Source organism: Apodemus sylvaticus, chromosome 9, assembly GCF_947179515.1.
Source record: "Apodemus sylvaticus chromosome 9, mApoSyl1.1, whole genome shotgun sequence".
NCBI lineage: Eukaryota > Metazoa > Chordata > Mammalia > Rodentia > Muridae > Apodemus > Apodemus sylvaticus.
This window is the reverse complement of record NC_067480.1, coordinates 72,436,384-72,456,638: the sequence shown is the minus strand read 5'-3', so window position 1 is coordinate 72,456,638 and position 20,255 is coordinate 72,436,384. Positions and strand designations below refer to the sequence as shown.

Sequence of the window (20,255 nt, the reverse complement as noted above, 5' to 3'; positions counted from 1 at the left end):
GCAGGGTGTCAGGAGCTCTGGACCCAGGAAGCTAGGTTTACACTACGAGCCGATTCTGCTGTGGGTGGCTGGTGGTCTCCTGCCCCTCAGGCTACAGTTCAGCTCAGTCAGTATTCCCAGAAACAGTTCTTGGTGACTGAGAACTATGGGGGTTTTGAAATCAGGTCTGCAGCTGAGTCTGCAGTACAGTCACACAGAGTGCACAAGGCCAGTCACACAGAGCCCGTCTGCAGCACCACAGAAGACAGGCATGCTGGCACAGGCCTGTCATCCCAGCCCTGGGGATGGGGAGGCAGGAGGGTCAGGAGTTCAAGGTCACCCTCAACTGCACGGTGAGCTCAAGGCCAGTTTGAGCTTCATGAGTCCAAATCTAAAATAAGGAAAGAAGGAAAAGGGGAAAAAGAGAAGAAAAAAAGAGAAGAAATAGCTCAAGTTCTTTGGCCCACTTCTCATCCAGAAATTCATCTCCAGGAGGACATGTGTCAATCAAAACCAACAGAGTTCATCTTTAGTGGAAGGATATAGCAGCTCCTACAGGTGACAGGACACAACTTCCCTTTCTTTGCAAGTAAGTTTGTCATCTTATTGTTTATTATTATTATTATTTTGAGCCAGGGACTCATGTAACCCAGGCTGGCCTTGCACTCCCAATGTAGTCGGAGATGACCCTTACCCTCTGATCATGTTACCCCAGTTCCCAAGCACTGGGTTGTGAGGTGCACGTATGTCTTTACTGCCACTCGATGGTTGGTTGTGTTTCTGGCATAGGGTTTCATTCTAGCCCAGGCTAGCACAAACTTGTGGGAGATCCTCCCACCTCACCTTCTCCTGTACTGGCTATGTGGACAGAACCTGTGCGGCCTCCAGAACCCAAATCCAATGAGTCCGGGGAGGGTTTGCACACAGTGACCACTTGAGGGCAGCAGAGGACTGCGATGTCCGAGCCAGCGCGTGCTCTTGTGTGTGTGGGGGGGGGGGGGGAGGGAATGCGTGTGTGTGTGTGTGTGTGTGTGTGTGTGTGTGTGTGTGTGTGTGCGCGTGTGTGCGCGCGCGCTCGCGAGCGTCACTGAGGAGCCAAAGGTCAAAGGTCGGTATCAGATGTCTTCACTTTACCCAACGGTGCCCCTGCGTCCTGTCCTGAATTCCTCGCGCCGTCGTAGTATGCTCTGCGACCCGGGCCAGCAGCGCTGCTGTTCGCTGTTGGGGGAACGAACTGCAGACCGGATCACAGCTCTTCCTGCACTGAGCCGGCTCCCCAGTTCTGGGGTCACAGACCCTGCACCTGGTTTGTTTTTGGGTTTTTTTGTTTTGTTTTGTTTTTGTTTTTGTTTTTGTGGATTCTGGGGAGCCGAACTCGTGTCCTCAAGCTTGCATACAGAGGCCCTGTCCAGGACTTGTAGGCCATCTGGGTGACATCTCCTAGCTCTCTGGTCACTAACACCAGGGCTGTGCGGTGTTTAAAGGGCTCCCTCTATGCAGGGCAGGGGTCAGTTCGGAGTCTTGGGACTGGGAATCCAAGGAGGATTGAAGGGTATATCCTCCACCCAATCCAGTCTTGCAAGCCTCATGTATGCACTGAAGTAGCCACTCTGGTCCCTACTCTGGCTGCCTGTGACCACCCCTGTGGGAAGAATGTGTAAGACTGATGGTTAGAACATTGGACACAGGGCTGGAGAGATGGCTCAGTGGTTAAGAGCACTGACTGCTCTTCCAGGGGTCCTGAGTTCAATTCCCACCAATCACAAGGTGGCTCACAACCCATCTTCTGGTGTGTCTGAAGACAGCTACAGTGTACTCATATAAATAATTAAAAAAAAATTGGACAATGGAGGGTTGGGATGCTGCAGGTCCAGAGCCAAATTATCATGGAGTATGTTTAGTCCCAAACTGCAGCTGGTTTGACTAGGAATTGGAATTGCCCCCTCTTCCTGCCCCCAGGCCACCCCATAGACTCCTGTGTGAATGCCTGGTCTTTAGGAAGGGACACTATTAGGAGGTGTGGCCTCGTTCGAAGAAGTCCATCACTGGGGGTGGGCTCTGAAGTTTCTTTTTCTTTTCTTTTCTCTTCTCTTCTCTTCTCTTCTCTTTTCCTTTTCTTTCTTTCTTTCTTTCTTTCTTTCTTTCTTTCTTTCTTTCTTTCTTTCTTTCTTTCTTTCTTTCTTTCTTTCTTTCTTTCTTTCTTTCTTTCTTTTTGAGACAGGGTTTCTCTGTGAACCCATGGCTGTCCTGGAACTCACTCTGTAGACCAGGCTGGCCTTGAACTTAGAAATCCGCCTGCCTCTGCCTCCCAAAAGGCGGGGATTACAGGCATACGCCACCATGCCCAGCGGCTGAGTGTGCCGGTGGGTGTGTCACTGCCTCTCCCTGCTGCCTGTGGATCAGGATGTAGCCCTTCTCTAGCGTGGTGTCTGCTTGTCTTCCAGCACGCACCTTACAGTGCACCAAGCCTCTGAGACTTTAAACGCTGTCCTGTGGTCACAGTGTCTCTTCACACCACAGGACACTAAGACAGCAGCCATCTATTGGTCACTTCCGTGTCACCGAAGCCCTTGTGTCAACTGGGTGAGTCTTTCTGAATAGCAGAAACAGACCACTGGCTCCTCCCTGCCCACAGGCTAAGGACGAGGTCAGACTGCGTCAGAGGCCCACAGCAGAGGGGGTCGACTTTGTGGTTACTGGCAATCTTCTGTGCAAGCCAGTGTCCTTGTGAAGTGCTTGACAGTGACTTCCTGTGTCCTCTGTTAATACTTCTCCAGACGGCTGTCTCTTGCGGTATTTGGGGAACCGTGTTCTTGGAGTCCTGGTCATACTCAGCTTCAGAATCAACTTTCTTATCCCCTGTGATGAGAGCTGTGTTTCTTCACACTGTTCAGCTGCATGCTCCAAGAATCCGACTGAAGCCTCAAGAATTTCAACACAATTGATGGTTGCTGCACTGGCCACCAGCATAGACAGAATGATAATTATTATGACTTGAGATGGGGGCTCATGTGACCCAGGCTGTCCTCAACCTGTATAGCTGAGGATGACTCTGAACTGACCCTCCTGCCCCTGCCTCCTGTGAGGATGGCACGCATCTTCATGTCGAGACACTCAGCCTGGGTGGCTGAGCTATCAAACCTGGGGCTTGGTGCATGCTAGACATTCTACTCGCGGGGCCCAGCTGTGGGTTTACAGAGAGAGGCCTGGCATAGATGCAGACTTAGCACGGAGCAGAGTACAAGTGCGTACAGCCTTCCTCCTGAAGGAAGGCCTGAAACCTGTGGCCTCTCTGGTTCTTACTGGAAGCCTAGTTCATGACAGAAAGACTCCTCCTGTGGCGTTAGAGCGAGCATGCCCCTCAGGCCCAGATCTCAGTGCTCGGCCCACAGTTAATGGACTGCTCAGGAAGGATTAGGGGCATGGCCTTGTTGGAGGAGGTTCAAGGACTCACAGCTGGCCCAGTGGAACTCTCTGGCTCCTGCGCCTGCCTACTCCTGTTATGATGACCATGGACAAACTCTCTGAAATGGTAAGCCACCTCGCAGTTAAGAGTTGCCATGGTCATGGTGTCTCCTTCAAAGGATGACATCAGCCCTATTTGTCTTCATTTTAGCTCCAGGCCTGATCTCAAAAAGAAAGCCCCCATCCCCGGGGACTAGGCCATCAGTCACCAGCTCCAGGAACAGAGCATAAATTCCAGGAACTAGGTCAGAAAGCCCACTCCCAAGGAAGAGCCTAGAGAGGGGGATGGGAAAATATCTTCTCTTGGGCCCTCTGTGCTGGCCAGCCCAATCTCATCCCGTGGTTAAGAATGCAGACCACTGGGCTGGAGAGATGGCTCAGCAGTTAAGAGCACCGACTGCTCTTCCAGAGGACCTGAGTTCAAATCCCAGAAACCACATGGTGGCTCACAACCATCTGTAATGGGATCCAATGCCCTCTTCTGGTGTGTCTGATAGCTACAGTGTACTCACATAAAATAAATAAATCTTAAAAATAAAAAAATGAAGAACGCAGATGACTGAGTGCCTGGTACAAGCCAACCAGAAGCCGGCCCCATGAAGGAAATTTTAGATTACCTAACCTGCTCTCTAAAAATAAAACTAACATAGTAGCCAACCTGGTCTACAGAGTGAGCTCCAGGACAGCCAGGCACACACAGAGAAACCCTATCTTGGAAAAAAAAAAGTTGTACTAATGTCGCCTACAATGGTGCCTTTGTCTGAGGTTGCCATTTTGAAGAAGGGGTGCTGCTGGTTGTCTCTGCAGAATGAATGTTCTTTGTCTTTGTGTGTTCTCTGAGTCTGGGCTCTTCCTTCAGTGATTTCAGACCCTTACATCCTCACAGTGATGGGACAGTGACTGAGACCCCCTTAAGTCCCATGTGGGAGCCTTATGACCCCTGGCTTATTTCTTGCCTGATCTCATCCCAGGCACCTGCAGAAACACCCTGTAATCTCAGAACCCCCCAAAAGATGTGGAAAGATACACACCTTTGACCCCAGCACTTGGGAGGCAGAGGCAGGAGGATCTCTGTGAGTTTGAGGCCAGCCTGGTCGACGGAATGAGGTCTAGGACAGCCAGTGCTATACAGAGAAGCCCTGTCTCAGGAGAAAATAGCAAGTAAATAACTAGCTCCCTACCAGTGAGATGACGTGGCGTCCTGCTTTCAGGGGCACCCCACGAATCCCTAGCCTCTTCCTCTCATCAAGCACAAGGCAAGAGTCTTCTCTTGGACTCCTCATTCAGGGTGCTTCTCCACCCTGTGATGTGTGGGATGGTCTTGGGACGTTTCGGGCAGGTAGCCCAAGTCCCCAGCTGTGACAGCAGCACTTCCTGCTGGGCCAGCCATTTACTATGGACCTGTCCTTTCCAGAACCTTCACTCTACAGCTCAGCCCGAGTCACCCAGCCCAGCACTCACCTCCCCCTACCCATGCTTCTGACTCCTCTCCTATAGCCTACAGCACTAGGAAAGCAAGGGAAAGAGAAAAGGGAGCCAGGACAAAGAGGGTGTCGCTAGGGGCGTGGTCAGGGCTGGTTCTCACCTCAAAATTCCCCAGTGAGGGGATGGAGGTGGATGGCCCTGGTGAGGAGCCGGTTGTGGCACCATGCTTGGCCCTTAGAACCCGATCCCTTCATTGTTAACAATTTATTGGGACAAAAGCCAACAAGGACACACATGGAGGCGAGAGGCCCCTCACGGGGCTCACTCTGAGTCTAGGGAGGCCCCAATGTCTTTGACTGTGTCCGTCTGTCTGACGTCTTGTGTGTTGGTAGGACTTTCTGTGACTGGTCCTTCACCCTTCTGGAGCGAAGCCCCCTTCTCAGTTTGCCACGAAGCCAGGCACAGGTGCAGATGCCTAGGCAGTACTGGCAGATCTGGGAGCAGAAGCCCAAAAGCCGCTGGCCTCTCTCCGTCCTCAGCTGCTTGGGGATCGCATAGCCCAGCCACACCAGCAGCAGCGTCGTGGTCACAACCAGGAAGATGCTGAGCAGGGGCTGGAACTTGGTCGTCGGTAAGGCCCCGTATACATACACGCTGAATATGGTGTTCAGGTTACAGTAGCTGCGGGGGACAGTGGGCACAGCCTGTCAGGGTGTGAACCTGGGTGCCAACTCTCATCCTCTCATCACACAGCTGAATCTCTCCTCAGCAGAGTTACAGAGATAAATGCAGTGACAAGCGGTCAGCTTTCCCAAGAGGAGAGGAATGGTTGGGGAAGGACAAAGCCCCAGGGCTGAGGCTGCTGTGGTTAGTCACGCAGAGGAGGGGGTCTCAGTGAGGAGGGGGTCTCAGTGAGGAGGGGGTCTTCAGTGAGGGCAAGGAGCCCCAAGGGTCGGGGGATGGGGAGCTGGCAGAGGAAGAGCAGTCTCTGCTGGGCGGTAGCTAGAGCTCACGAGCTGCCTCTGTGTGCGAGTGCTGACACAGGTCGCAGGTAGCCCAGGCTGGCCTCAAACTAGTGATATAGCCAAGGATGGCCTTGAACTCTAGGTCCTCTGGTGTCTGCCCAGCTCCCCATTGCCGGGATGAGTGCGGTGCCCCAGCACACCAGGACCTGTGGGGCACCTCTCCTCAAGGCCCCCAGGGACGCTGTACCCTCCAAGCACCTGTAGAATGGGTCCACCACAGACAGATGGAAGGTGTAGATTCCATTTCTTTGGCCAAAAATAACCCTGTTGTCTGTCCGGCCGCCTAAGACCTGGTACTGGACATTCGGCCACAGCAGGGGGTTGTCCTGGTTGACCTCGTGGCAGCTGACGTAATTCTGGGGACAAGGGCAGAGCTGCTGTTGAGGATTCCTTGGGCTTCCCAGCCCTCTTGGTGCCCCCTCTGCCCTCTAGGACCCCTGGCAGGACAGGCAGGTGCTTTGCCAACCACACAGGCATGAGCTGCGTGACCTTGGAGTGTGATCTTATTCAGAAAAACAGTCTTTCCAGTGGCAACTACCTTATCTGAAAGACTTTTGTGAAGCCTAGGCCAGCCTCGAACCTGCTCTATAGCAGGTCCCTCAGTCTCCAACACCTCAGTGATATGACAGGATGACTGGTAGGAACCAGCGCATGGCTTCACAGGTGCCAGGGCGCCGTGTATTCTGGGTGAGCGAGCAGGGAGCGCGAGCCTACCTCTCTGTTCCAGATCGACGAATGCTGGCTCTCCATGTCCGACTCAAAGGTGCTCCAGTTCTGAGGCTGTGACCGGCAGTTTGCAGTGGCGGCCGTCAAGGAGTACGAATAGCTGATTACTCCATTCACCTCCAAGATGACATACTCTGCATCCATGATTTCTTCTAGAATCCCATTCTTCCACCTGAGACATAAGGTGAGGCTGCAGGGCTCAACCACAGGACACTGACAGGGTCATCCCTACAGGAGGACACTGACGGGGTCATCCCTACAGGAGGACACTGACGGGGTCATCCCTACAGGAGGACACTGACGGGGTCATCCCTACAGGAGGACACTGACGGGGTCATCCCTACAGGAGGACACTGACGGGGTCATCCCTACAGGAGGACACTGACGGGGTCATCCCTACAGGAGGACACTGACGGGGTCATCCCTACAGGAGGACACTGACGGGGTCATCCCTACAGGAGGATACTGACGGGGTCATGCCTACAGGAGGACACTGACAGGGTCATCCCTACAGGACACTGACGGGGTCATCCCTTGGAAGACACTGACGGGGTCATCCCTACAGGAGGACACCCAGGGGGCCAGCAGTCACCTAGACTTCAAGGCAATGGGAAGCGTGTCTGACGGTCCATGCCTGAGGTCATAGCACTCCTGGTGGTGTCTATGCAGGAGCTCAAAGTTAACCTTGGCTGTAGAGAGAGTTTGTGACCAGCCTAGGCTAAATGAGATATGGCCTTAAAACTGTCACATGACAGAATCATGTTCCAAAGACAGCCCTTAACAATGTGGTCATTGAAGCTTCCAGGTAATCAGAGGTGAACTGACAGCTTCCAGCAACTACAGAAGTTCTACCTCCAGAAAGCTTTAGTGTGCAGCCACACACACTGCCCAAATTCCTGTATATTTAGGAAAAAGTCTGTATACATTCAGCCTCCACACAACTTTTCAGCAAGGTTTTCTTTTTAAGACAGAGTCCTGCTGTGTAGCCCAATCCTGCCTCAACTTCCTGAGTTCTAGGATCACAAGTATATACAACAGGACCTACCTGAGTGTCTTTGAGTCTCTATGTAGCCATGGCTTCATTATCATACCTGCCTGACAAACTCCTATTCATCCTTCAAAACCCCACAACCAATCATGGAAACACAAGCATTGCTCCAGGTGGGGAAAGAGTTTGGAGAGAAGAGGATGAAGGAAAACCGAAGGGATTGGGAGAGAAGATGTAATCCTGGCATAGTAGTATAAGACCTCCCAGCACTTGGAGGGCTGGGCCAGGAGTCTGGAGAGTTTGAGGCCAGACTGAGCCACACAGTGGGTTAGAGGCAGGCATAATATGAACAAAAAGTCATGGGGCCACTGTGCAGACCTTCAAGTCCAGCGGACGTGGGGACAGAAGCCTTGCTCACATTGCAGACTGGGGGCGGGGCGGGCTTCCCTAGCTTCTGTCTGGCTCAGTAGCTGAGTCAGCGGTGGGGCAGGCTCAGGATAGCCAGAGTTAGGGTAAAAGGTCACAGGGGGGGGGGGGGCAGGTGGGGGGGGAGGGGAGAGAGGGAGAAACTGTCCTAGGAGGGAATGGCTGGGACCTTACAATTCCACCACAGGTTTCCACGGCTTGTCGTAGTAGACGAGGCGGGGACAGCCCAGGTCCTTGTACTCGTAAAATACGATCAGGTCACCCTGGGCTTGGCCAAGGTGGTTGATTGATTCATATGCTTCCCTTTGAAGGAACAAGGAACACAGTGACCAGATGCCAACCCCAGCAACTCACCCTTGTTTTCTAAATCATAGCTTCCAGAAGGTGAACTCTGGTCCCAGACAACCATTGAACCCTCCCAGGCCAGGACTGACATTAAAAAAAAATTTTTTTGTGTATCTTTTTATACTGCCTGCGTGTGCGTGTGTGTGTGTGTGTGTGTGTGTGTGTGCCATTTTTAATCAATGCATTTTAAGCCAAACTAAAGAGTCTTCGCGTGTGAGTGGGCCACAATCAATCAGTTGATATCCACACAAAGACTAAAACTGAGCCTGTCCCACATGCCTTCTCCCAGATGCCTGTGTGGTAAGACTGGGGGGGGGGGGGGGGGAGGGACAGGCCCAGCCCGTGGTGGGTGGAGCCATCCCTGGGCTGGCTGCCCTGGGTTCTATAAGCAAGATAAGCAAGCCACTGGGCCTTTGCATCATTGAGGCAAAATCTTCTTTGCATCATTGAGGCAAAATCTTCTGGGAAGTATTTCCTGAGAGTCAGTACACAGAAGCTAACGTCCCAGCAGCAAAACTTGGTGACATGTAAGAGTCACCCAGGTGGCGCTGGGTTTGACAGCCTGAAAGGGTCATGGAGAGTAGCTGGGGCTTGGCATTGAGAGGCCGCGGAGGCCGTTGGTGAAGGTTCAGCCTCAGTGGCAATTGATGGCGCCTGACTCAAGCAAGGGTCATACACAGGGTGAGGACTGGCCTCAGGATGAGAACCTGTGCAAGGCTGGTGGTCAAAATGTAGCCTCTTCACAGAAGACTCCAGGATTGGGGGTGTCCACTGAGGACAGCAGTAGGTGTGAGGTGGAGCCTGCCTGCGTCTAACACACAAGCTGTGTGTGCTGCACAGGGCAGAGCTGGTGAGGCTGAGCTGTGACGGCACTCTGGAGCCCAGAGGGTCACAGATGAGCCCCAGATGTGGGGCACCGAGCTCAGGACCTGGTCTCCAGTGCTGGATGTTGGCTTTACTTTGTTAACTGGGCCCTGGTTCTTCCCTCTTGGAGTAAGAAAGTATTTAACTCAATCTTTTATTTTCTTTCTTTCTTTCTTTCTTTGTTTCTTTGTTTCTTTGTTTCTTTCTTTCTTTCTTTCTTTCTTTCTTTCTTTCTTTCTTTCTTTCTTTCTTTCTTTTTTTTTCCGAGACAGGGTTTCTCTGTGTAGCTCTGGCTGTCCTGGAACTCACTCTGTAGACGAGGCCAGCCTCGAACTCAGAAATCTGCCTGCCTCTGCCTCCCAAGTGCTGGGATCAAAGGCGTGCGCCACCACCGCCTGGCAATCTTTTATTTTCTAAGAGTTCACAGCAGAGGGGCTTTAGACTTTTAAAGAGATATTAGATAATATTTCAAGAAACTAATTTTGTTTTTAAGTGCTTGAAATTTTAAAGCCTGGGATGTTTAGAAGTTGAACAGTATTCTTAAATGGGATATTAGTATTAAAGTAAGATATTGGGGACAAATAAGAAAGGGAAGGTTGTGGATTAATACTGATGTACTTGTGTGTCAAGTTGGCAAGGTGTCAACTGTCATAGTTGGGTGTCTGTCAATGTGACACAAGCCAGGGCCATCTGCGAGGAGGAAACCTCAGTTGAGAAAATGCCTGTGGTGCATGTCCTGGACTAATGACCGATGCGTGAGGCCCAGCTCACTGTGAATGCTGCCACTCCTGGGCAGCTGCTCTTCTGTGTCTTAGGAAAACACATTGAGCAGGTCATGGGAGTGCCTCTGCAGCCTCTGCAGCCTCCGCAGCCTCCGCAGCCTCCGCAGCCTCCGCAGCCTCCGCAGCCTCCGCAGCCTCTGCATCAGCTCCTGCATCCAGACTCCTGACTTGACTTCCTGCTGCAGGGTGCTACTTGTGACCATGCTATCATTAGCAACAAAAAGCTAACCGACATACCTTAGGGCCAGCAGCTGAGGCTTGGCTTTGAGCCAAAGGGCCACATCAAAGGAGAAGCCATGTGAGGGGCTCCCTACACACCAGCCATCCCGCTAGCTCCTGTGCGTGCAGGCTTCCCCCTGGGTTCCTTACAGTTTTAAATCAGTCACCCTTGTTCCCTGGGGTCTCTCTTCCAGTGTGTGGAGGACTGGGAGGTGTGCAATGTGTGACTTACTTCTCAATCCTGTAAGTATAGTTCTTCTGCAGCTGCACTGGGTTGAGGATTCCCATGGTGCAGGCGGAGATTTTGCTGTAGTGGAGAGAAGTGGGCAGACCTGGCAAAGCACTGGACACTTGGGGACATGGCAGGGAGCAGGGCTCAGAACTAGAGGGGGCAGTCACAAGCCCTCCTTGGGGGGGAACTGGACACCTGGCCCTGGCTTTGGAGGGCAGGTGCCTGGGATGGTGCCAGGAAGGATCCCAAAGCCTTCTTTGTCAATTAAAAATTTGAGGCTACAGAGATGGTTTACACCGGGGAGGGGCTTACAGCCACGTGTAATGCCACTCCAGGGGTGTAATGATTTGGCACTTTGAGAGAACTTCCACTTTCACACCCACGTGATCACAGTCACACACACACACACACACACACACACACACACACACACACACCTACCCACTGTGGTTGGCTAATCCCTTCCTGGCCTAGGACGGGCCATTTCCATGGATGCAGGGCTTCAGGGTTCTGATTTATTATAGAACCATTAAGCATATACAAAAGTAGATGGACTGAGGTCACCTCACTCTAGTGGTGTGCCAACCCCCCTGCCTCCTCCAGCACCAGGGCTATTGTACTTACTTTTGCACAACAATTTTCTTTGTCATGTCACAGCCAACCGAGATGAGCGTGGACTGTAAGTAACCAAGGCAGAAAGGTGGTCACTCACTCCATGAGCAGCCACTGTCAGTCCTGCTGTGGTGGCGTACTTTGTGGGACAAGTTCCCTTGCCTGATCCGGACAGTGGGCTCTCAGTGTGTGTCTCGTCATGCCAAGTTGAAGCACTGTCCCCAGGGAACACCTAACTCTTCCCCTCCCCTCAAAAATGCACAGTCATAAACATTGTAGTTTTGTGTAAAAATTGCATTCCTTCTCCTTGATGAGTAATATTTGATTGATAGATTTTTTTTTTTTTTTTTTTTTTTTTTTTTTGCGACAGGGTTTCTCTGTGTATCCCTGGCTGCCCGCCAGGGAACTCAGAAATCTGCCTGCTTCTGCCTCCAAAGTACTGGGATTAATGGCGTGTGCCACCACTGCCCAGCCTGGGCACATATTCTGTTTGTCTGAGTTTTCCCACCTTTTTCCACTGTGAATAATACAGCTGCCAGTGATTTATGGACAAGTCTTTGCATGACAGCATGTTATTTTCAAGTCTCTGAAAGCATCTAGAACAGAGGTACTCAACCTGTGGGTCATAACCCCCTGGCAAACTTCTGTCTCCACAACTATTTACATTACAATTCTTAACAGTAATAAAATTATAGTCTATGAAGTAGAAATCATTTTTTGCTTTTCTTTTTTGTTTTTGTTTTTCGAGACAAGGTTTCTCTGTGTAGCCAAGGCTGTTCTGGAGCTTTCTCTGTAGACCAGGCTAGCCTTAGTCTCAGAGATCCACCCGCCTTTGCCTCCTGGGTGCTGGGATCAAAGACATATACCACCACTGCCTGGCAAAGGAAATAATTTTATGGTTGAGGGCCACCACAGCATTTGGAATTGTATTGAAGGCTCATGGCATTAGGAAGATTGAGAACCACTGTTCTAGAAGCATTATCTTCTCTACTTGTCCATAGATGATTCTAGAGATAACCATTAAGAAACAGTATTTCTGCAGAGGATTCTGAGAAATGGCAGAGGGCAATAGTGACCCCAGCAACCAGACAGTATCACTGTAATTTTGTTTCCAAACCAGGACCCATCCCATGTGGTGGGACCTGCTCCCATGACTTAGCACATGGCTCAATGTTAGGCAACGCAGGTCTGCACATACCACAGGTTTCAGGTCCACACACGAAAGTGCCTTGTCAGCTATGTCCACGGTTATGGAGGAGATGGCCTGGCGCTTGATGCTGCAATGTGACAGGGACAAACCCTTCACCTCTTCTGCCACGCCATCCATCTGCGCACACCACCATCTGTCCACCCCACAATCATATACCCTCCATCCATCTGCCTGCCGTCATATCTGTCATGGCTACTTTTGCTGGTCAACTTGACACAGGCATGAAGAGAGGAAACCTCAACTGAGAATCTATCTCTATCAGATTGGCCTGTGTTTCTCTTGATTAATGGCTGATATGGGAGGGCTCTGCATACAGTGGGTGGAGCCATCCCTGGGTGAGTGGTCATGGGTTGTATAAGAAAGCAGGCTGAGTGCCTGGCAGTGGTGGTACACATTTTTAATCCCAACACTCGGGAGGCAGAGGCAGGCAGATCTCTTGAGTTTGAGGTCAGCCTGGTCTACAGACTGAGGTCTGGGACAGCCTGGACTACACAAAGAAGTCTTGGAAAAACCAAAAAGAAGAAAAGGACAAGGAGAGGAGGAAGAGGAAGAGGAGGGGGAGGAGGAGGAAGAAGAAGAGGAAGAGGAAGAGGAGGAAGAGGAGGAGGAAAAGAAAAAGGAGGAGGAAGGAGAAGGAGGAGGAGGAAGAGAAGGAAGAGGAAGGGGAGGAGGAGGAGGAGGAGGAGGAGGAGGAGGAGGAGGAGGAGGAGGAGGAGGAGGAGGAGGAGGAGGAGGAGGGAAAAAGCAATCTGAGCAAGCCATAAGGAGCAGCCAATAAGCAGCTGCCCTCCATGGCCTCTACATCACTTCAACTTCATTTTCTGATTCAGCTTCCCTCAAAGCTGGACTGTGATTGGCATGTGTAAGTCAAATAAACCATTTCCTGTCCAAGTTCCTTTGGGTCACATTGTTTATTAAAGCATCAGAAAACAGACTAGGATACAACCCCCCACAGACACACACATACACACACACACACACACATTCACACATATCACACATAGACATATACTCATACACACAGACACATACTCACAGACACACCAAAAACACTTACACACAACACACACTCACACGCAGACACATAGTCATATACAATCAGGCATTCACATTATACTCACACAGACACACACAGGCACATACTCACACGCACGTGGAGTGGGTTGACTTAGTGCTGTTTGTATTCTAAGGCTAATTTGGGGCTCTCAAGACTTTTTGCTCTAAAGAGTCTACAAGTAAGCCCTGAAACTCTGCTCCCAAGTTAATTCTGACTGGTGAATATAGATGCCATATATAGATACCATAGCCAATAGCTTGGAAGAAAGTACAGGGGGGAGAGAGAGAGAGAGAGAGAGAGAGAGAGAGAGAGAGAGAGAGAGAGAGAGAGAGAGAGAGAGAGAGACCCACAAGAGCACCATCATGGGCTAAGGAACAAGAGAGTGTGGCCCAGAGGGCTGCCTCAATGAGCTAAGGAGCAGCCCACATGAAACATAGTAGGTAATCATGGTGTTGTCAATAGGAGGAAAATTCTAACAGCATGGAGGATGGGCGGGTGCCCAGCTAGTGTGCTGCCTAAGGCATGCATGTGAAAATAGAAGGCTGTGTGTGTCTTTCATCTGAGAACATAAGTGGTTTAAGGTGGGAAGAAACCATGTGCAAGGATTTGTTAACTATTTTAACACCCCTCACACTCACTCACACACATACTCACAGATAGACACACCCACAGGCACAAACGTACAGATGCTCAAACACAATAGACTCTCTCTCTCTCTCTCTCTCTCTCTCTCTCTCTCTCTCTCACACACACACACACACACACACACACACACACATACACACACACTTTTCTACCCAGGCTGGCTTCAAACTCCCTGTAAGATAGCCAAGGCTGACCCCAAACTCCTGATCTTCCTGCTCCCACTTCTAGAGCGCTAAGGTCCCCGTCGTGAGCTACCACACTCAGGACTTGAGGTGCCAGGCTGGAAACTAGAGCTACTGCAGACCATACATCCTGGGTAAGCATTCCACAAGGGACCCCTCAGGCCTAACCCTGCCCAGAACTCCAGGTCAATTGCATCATAATGTCCCAAAGCAGAGGTTACACCTCAGCCCTGCTTCTCCAACTGTGCTCTGGGGACCCCTGTAGTTACCAGTGTGGAGCAGCCCCGGGCCCTGAGACTGGGATACATACTTGGCAGTGAAGTTGAACTCTGAGTTGCCCCAGTGGTGCTGCTGTTGGAGTTCAATATCCTGTGGAATGGGAGCAGGGGCAGACATGGGGACAGTCGGAGGGAAGGAGATAGACAAGACACACAGAGAGACAGCCAGTTGCAGCAGGTTCCACACAGATGTCAACCCAATGGGGTGAGCTGGTGAGAGAAGGGTAACTGGTGTGCCCCATGGGAGCTTCTCTGTCAGCTGTCCAGCTCCACCATGTCCCCCGTGAGCTGTGGCTGTCTTCCTGCTCACTGACATTTAATATCCCAAAGTGTTGCTTCAAGTATAGGCTTGGGTGAGTCTGCCTGCCAGGGTGATGCCGTGTAGACGTGCCATGTGTCCCTAGGTGGCACAGGCAAGTCCACGCTCCTGTCAGGATGGGTGCCGATGCCCAGCGTTCTCCCTGAGTGTTCCTCAGACAGCATGACTCTCAGCTTCCCTGTGGTGGTGCCTCCCTGCTTCCCCTCGTGACAGGGCGTGTCTGGGTGCTGGCTGCCTGTCTTGTTCGAGGAAGAGAAGTCAAGGAAGAGGGAGAAGGGAGATTGATCTTTTCCAAGTGCACAGCAATGTTGGCACGGAGGGTTGAGCATGTTGGCCCATTTTTACAATCCAGTCCTTGAGAGGTCAGGGCAGGATGGTAAATGCCAAGGCTGTCCTGGCCTAAAAAGCAACACCATGTCTCACTAACACAAAACAAACAAAAATGTGTGCTTGGGTTTTTGTCAAGGCACCCGACGCAGACACATACCAGTTTGTACTTAAAGTTGCCATCAAACGTGTTGCCATAATTATTGAGTCTCGCCTTAAACCCCAGGGCGTGGGGGTTGCTGACCATGACCTGAAACAGAATGCACAGACAGTTGTCCCCCAGGTGACAGACATTGGGGGACCCCTGCATACCCTCAGCAAACAGAAGTTGATTCTGAGCACAAGCTCCTAGGTGCAGCATCGTCACCTGGAATCTGCCTGTCAGTTACAGCCTTAGAACCCAAGGACACTGAGCTGTGAGGCACAGCAGAATGGCAGCGGCAAGAGACGGGGAGTGCAAGCAAGCTGGAAGAACCCTGACTGGCAGCAGGAACGAGACCAAAAGATGAGGTGAGGAAATGATGGAGGAGAGAGAGAAGGAGGAGATAAAGGAGAAGATGGAAGAGGAAGGGATGGAGGAGAAGATGGGGAGGAGATGGAGAAGATGGAGGAGGAAGAGATGGAGGAGGAGATGGAGATGGAGGGGGAGATTTGAGAGGAGATGGAGGAGGAGATGGAGTAGATGGAGGAGAGGGAGATGGGGAGGAGATGGAGGAGGAGGAGGAGATGGAGGAGGAGATGGGGAGGAGGAGATGGAGGAGGAGGAGATGGAGTAGATGGAGGAGGGGGAGATGGGGAGGAGATGGAGGAGGAGGAGATGGAGGAGGAGATGGAGGAGGAGATGGAGGAAGAGGAAGAGATGGAGGAGGAGGAGATGGAGGAGGAGATGGAGGAGGAGATGGAGATGGAGGAGGAGGTAGAGATGGAGGAGGAAGAGATGGAGGAGGAGGAGATGGAGGAGGAGGAGGAGATGGAAGAGGAAATGGAGGAGGAGGTGGAGATGGAGGAGGAGGAGATGGAGGAGGAGGAGATGGAGGAAGAGATGGAGGAGGATATAGAGGAGGAGATGGAGATGGAGGAGGAGGAGATGGAGGAAGAGATGGAGGAGGATATAGAGGAGGAGATGGAGATGGAGAAGGAGGTGGAGATGGAGGAGGAAGAGATGGAGGAGGAAGAGATGGAGGAGAGGAGGAGATGGAGGAAGAGATGGAGATGGAGGAGGAGGAGATGGAGGAGGAGGAGATGGAGATGGAGGAGGAAGAGATGGAGGAGGAGGAGATGGAGATGGAGGAGGAGGAGATGGAGGAGGAGGTGGAGATGGAGGAGGAAGAGATGGAGGAGAGGAGGAGATGGAGGAAGAGATGGAGATGGAGGAGAAGGAGATGGAGGAGGAGGAGATGGAGATGGAGGAGGAAGAGATGGAGGAGGAGGAGGAGATAGAGGAGGAGGAGATGGAGGAGGAGGAGATGGAGGAGGAGATGGAGATGGAGGAGGAAGAGATGGAGGAGGAGGAGATGGAGATGGAGGAGGAAGAGATGGAGGAGGAGGAGGAGGAGGAAGAGATGGAGGAGGAGGAGATTGAGGAGGAGGAGATGGAGGAGGAGGAGATGGAGGAGGAGGAGATGGAGGAGGAGGAGGCGGAGATGGAGATGGGGAGGAGGTGGAGGAGGAGGAGGAGGCTGGCTCCATACTCACCAGTGGAATGGGGCTCTCGCCCATCCGGGGTATCATGAGGGCAGACAGTCTTAGCTTGCTATTCATGTCTATCGTGAACATATTATTTACCATGGTGCTTTCCAGAAGTTCCACCTGGGGGAGACGGCAGGATGCAGGAAAGACTATCCCCAGCCCAGTCTCCGGAAGCTAAGGACAGGGGAGGGGCGCTGCTGTGTGCTACTTACCCTCATGCTGGAAGCCACAGCCAGACCCAGTGTTCCCAGAGTGCCTTATGGCAACAAGCATCCCACTACACTCTTCCAGAAACTGTGATCTTAGCAGAGTGGTGTGTGTGTGTGTGTGTGTGTGTGTGTGTGTCCTGCTATACTGAGTAGTGAGCCTGCACAGTGGCATGTGCTGCACATATTCTCCACCCACGGCCACGCCTCCAGCTACTCACCAGGGCTTTCTTGGCAGGGGATCCACCCTTGAGCCACACACCTAGCCCCCTGGTTATTTTTTTCTTTAAAACAAAATCTTGTTGAGTTGTCCAGGCTTGAAAAGAATTTGCAATCCTTTTACCACAGCCTCCCAAAGAACTAGGATCTCTCAAATTTTCTCCTTCCCTTTCCCCATTCTAACAGCAGAGACGCACCCAGGGAGCACCTTACTGCAAGGTGACTCTCCTCCACTGTACGAGACCTGAGGTTCCTTGTGACCCCGGCTACCTGGAAACGAAGGACCACAAAGCTCACAGAGCACAGATTCGGATCGCAGGAATCACCTACATTGCTCACAGGGATGACCTACATTGCTCACAGGGATGACCTACATTGCTCACAGGGATGACCTACATTGCTCGCAGGGATGACCTACATTGCTCACAGGGATGACCTACATTGCTCACAGGGATGACCTACATTGCTCGCAGGGATGACCTACATTGCTCACAGGGATGACCTACATTGCTCACAGGGATGACCTACATTGCTCGCAGGGATGACCTACATTGCTCACAGGGATGACCTACATTGCTCGCAGGGATGACCTACATTGCTCGCAGGGATGACCTACATTGCTCACAGGGATGACCTACATTGCTCGCAGGGATGACCTACATTGCTCACAGGGATGACCTACATTGCTCGCAGGGATGACCTACATTGCTCACAGGGATGACCTACATTGCTCACAGGGATGACCTACATTGCTCACAGGGATGACCTACATTGCTCACAGGGATGACCTACATTGCTCACAGGGATGACCTACATTGCTCACAGGGATGACCTACATTGCTCACAGGGATGACCTACATTGCTCGCAGGAATCACCTACATTACATGGTTTAAGCTGCAGGCTTTCCTTCATGAGTGCATCCTGAACATTCACCAAACACTTTTTGAAGTCAAATGCTGCAAAATTTGGGTCAGCAATAGGGGTGAGGATCTGCAGCATGCCAGTGTTCTCAAAATAGATGCTCACATCTTTCGACCAAAAAGCTTCTTCAGACAGCTGTAGGAAAAGCAAATTCTGAGGTCAGATCATCTTGCTCCTTTTCTTCTTCTTTGTCTCGTGTCAAAAGGACAGGGTCTTACTTTGTAGCCCACCTGGCTGGCCTCACAGAGCACAGCAACCCTCTTGTGTCAACCCTGAGAGAACTGTGAGGGAAGTTGAGACTATCAACACAGTATGCCTAGCTGAGTGCTCGCATTCATTATCGTGTGGTGCACACATGGCGGAGGCCAGAGGACAGTTTGGTGAGAGCCAGTGCCCTCCCTCCAGGATGTGCTTCTTGGGGAGAGAACCGAGGTCATGGGTTCAGTGGTGTCACGAGCTGTGATCTCTGGAGCTCCTTAGCTCGCAGGTCAGATCTGCTTGGTGTGTGCATGAGTATGGTGCTGCCACACCCAGCACGCCCTCTCAGGAGCAGCAACACCGTCGCTGCTTCACGTGCACACTTTGCTGTTTTTCTTCACTGTCTGCTTTAGGAATCTAAGGTTTTAACCTGGGGCCTGGCCCTGATTAAATGGCTTGTGTGGTGTAGGGTGGGTCTCAGTGGCTAAAATGCTTGCCTAGTATACATAAAGCCTTGTATTAGTGGGTAGAATACCCCAAAACTTGGCATGATGGCACCTGCCTGTCACTGGCAATACCCCAAAACTGGGCATGGTGGTACCTGCCTGCCAACAGAGCACTCAAGGGTGGAGGCAGGGGGATTAGAACTTCATGGTCATCCTTGACTATATATAGGTCTAGCCTTAGCTACAAGAGGCCTTGCCTCAGAACAAAAAGACACTTCACTAGCGTGGTGCCCAAGCTTACGAAGGAAGGTTCGCATCACACTTAGCCACACACTCAGACACACATGGATTATGTAGCTTCCCATGTAATTCTGACTTCCATAGTAGAGATCGTTTTCTACTACCAAAAAAGCCATCTCAAAAGAATCTGGGAAAAAAGAAAAAAAAAGGAGAGGTGAGATACAATGCAAATGGTGGGGGGGGGGGTAAGCAGGGGCGGGGGAGGGGGGAGGGAGGCAGTGGGGCTTATTGTTGGCAGGCCAAAAGGCCTAAGTTTCCTTACTGGGACCCATTTGGTAGAAGGTGATAACGGAGTTCTATAAGCTGTCCTTTGACCTGCACACACAACCCAGGCACACATGCAAACATCCTCACACTTACCCCTGCAAGAAATAAACAGATGTAAGAAACAAACAACAAAATGTAAGCATCAGTCACCTCTCATCAGCAAATACGCCAAAGGTCCGACAGAAGCTCAGGAGGTCAGAGGTCAGCTCCAGCCTAGCTGAGAAGCAGTGGAACCCCAGTCAAGCATACACACACTTTAGCCAGTCTTAACTTTAGCTGAATCTTTTTCTTTTTTTTTTTTTTGGTCTTTCGAGACAGGGTTTCTCTGTGTAGCCCTGGCTGTCCTAGAACTCACTCTGTAGATCAGGCTGGCCTTGAACTCAGAAATCCGCCTGCCTCTGCCTCACAAGTGCTGGGATTAAAGGTGTGCACCACTACAACTTTAGCTGAATTTTAACCAGTCACACTCCAAAGCATGTGGCGGGCAGGGCAGCATTTCAACCAGTCATACGTATTACTGGGCCTCAATAGGCAAAGCCTCAGTCAATCACAGACAAGGATGAGTAGGAGAGGCGGGGTTAGGGGAGGCGGATAAAAGCCAGCAGCCCAGAGCAGACTGGCCACATACTTGAGGCGACGCTATAGATGGTCTTGTTGGCACTTTCGACATCTAAGTTTGTAAAGCTCTTGCCTTGTTTCAACCGCACGGATTCAACAATCTGGCCTAGGAGAGGACGGGTAGACTGTGATGGCCCATAAATGTATCCCACAGCCCTGGGAGAGACTCCCCTGCCCTGCTCCCACCCCACCCCCAATTTGGTTTTATGGCTTGCTATTCAAAAGAACAAGAAGAGAACCTCAGCAGACACCTGCTTTCAGGAACACAGGAGCCTAGCATGCTC

The 20,255-nt window shown here is 51.4% G+C and overlaps 1 protein-coding gene and 1 long non-coding RNA gene across 2 annotated transcripts in view; one reads left to right on the top strand and one right to left on the bottom strand.

Annotated features, from left to right (window-relative positions):
• Nucleotides 1-1,086: 1,086 nt before the first annotated feature.
• LOC127693008 (uncharacterized) lies at nucleotides 1,087-4,008 on the top strand. Its single transcript, XR_007979567.1, has 3 exons — nucleotides 1,087-1,285; nucleotides 2,424-2,562; nucleotides 2,757-4,008. It is a non-coding gene; the product is annotated as an uncharacterized LOC127693008 (long non-coding RNA).
• Nucleotides 4,009-5,140: 1,132 nt separating this feature from the next.
• Catsperd (cation channel sperm associated auxiliary subunit delta) overlaps nucleotides 5,141-20,255 on the bottom strand; it is a 49,632-nt gene continuing 34,517 nt past the window's right edge. Inside the window, exons 10-22 of the mRNA XM_052193665.1 lie at nucleotides 19,982-20,077; nucleotides 19,131-19,213; nucleotides 18,101-18,277; nucleotides 16,802-16,915; nucleotides 15,267-15,356; nucleotides 14,493-14,551; nucleotides 12,287-12,365; nucleotides 11,101-11,153; nucleotides 10,477-10,551; nucleotides 8,209-8,337; nucleotides 6,609-6,792; nucleotides 6,093-6,250; nucleotides 5,141-5,550 (exon numbers count right to left, since the gene is read on the bottom strand). Of these exons, the coding sequence (XP_052049625.1) occupies nucleotides 5,202-5,550; nucleotides 6,093-6,250; nucleotides 6,609-6,792; nucleotides 8,209-8,337; nucleotides 10,477-10,551; nucleotides 11,101-11,153; nucleotides 12,287-12,365; nucleotides 14,493-14,551; nucleotides 15,267-15,356; nucleotides 16,802-16,915; nucleotides 18,101-18,277; nucleotides 19,131-19,213; nucleotides 19,982-20,077 (1,646 nt within the window). The 3' untranslated portion in view covers nucleotides 5,141-5,201. The remainder of the gene's footprint in view (nucleotides 5,551-6,092; nucleotides 6,251-6,608; nucleotides 6,793-8,208; nucleotides 8,338-10,476; nucleotides 10,552-11,100; nucleotides 11,154-12,286; nucleotides 12,366-14,492; nucleotides 14,552-15,266; nucleotides 15,357-16,801; nucleotides 16,916-18,100; nucleotides 18,278-19,130; nucleotides 19,214-19,981; nucleotides 20,078-20,255) is intronic.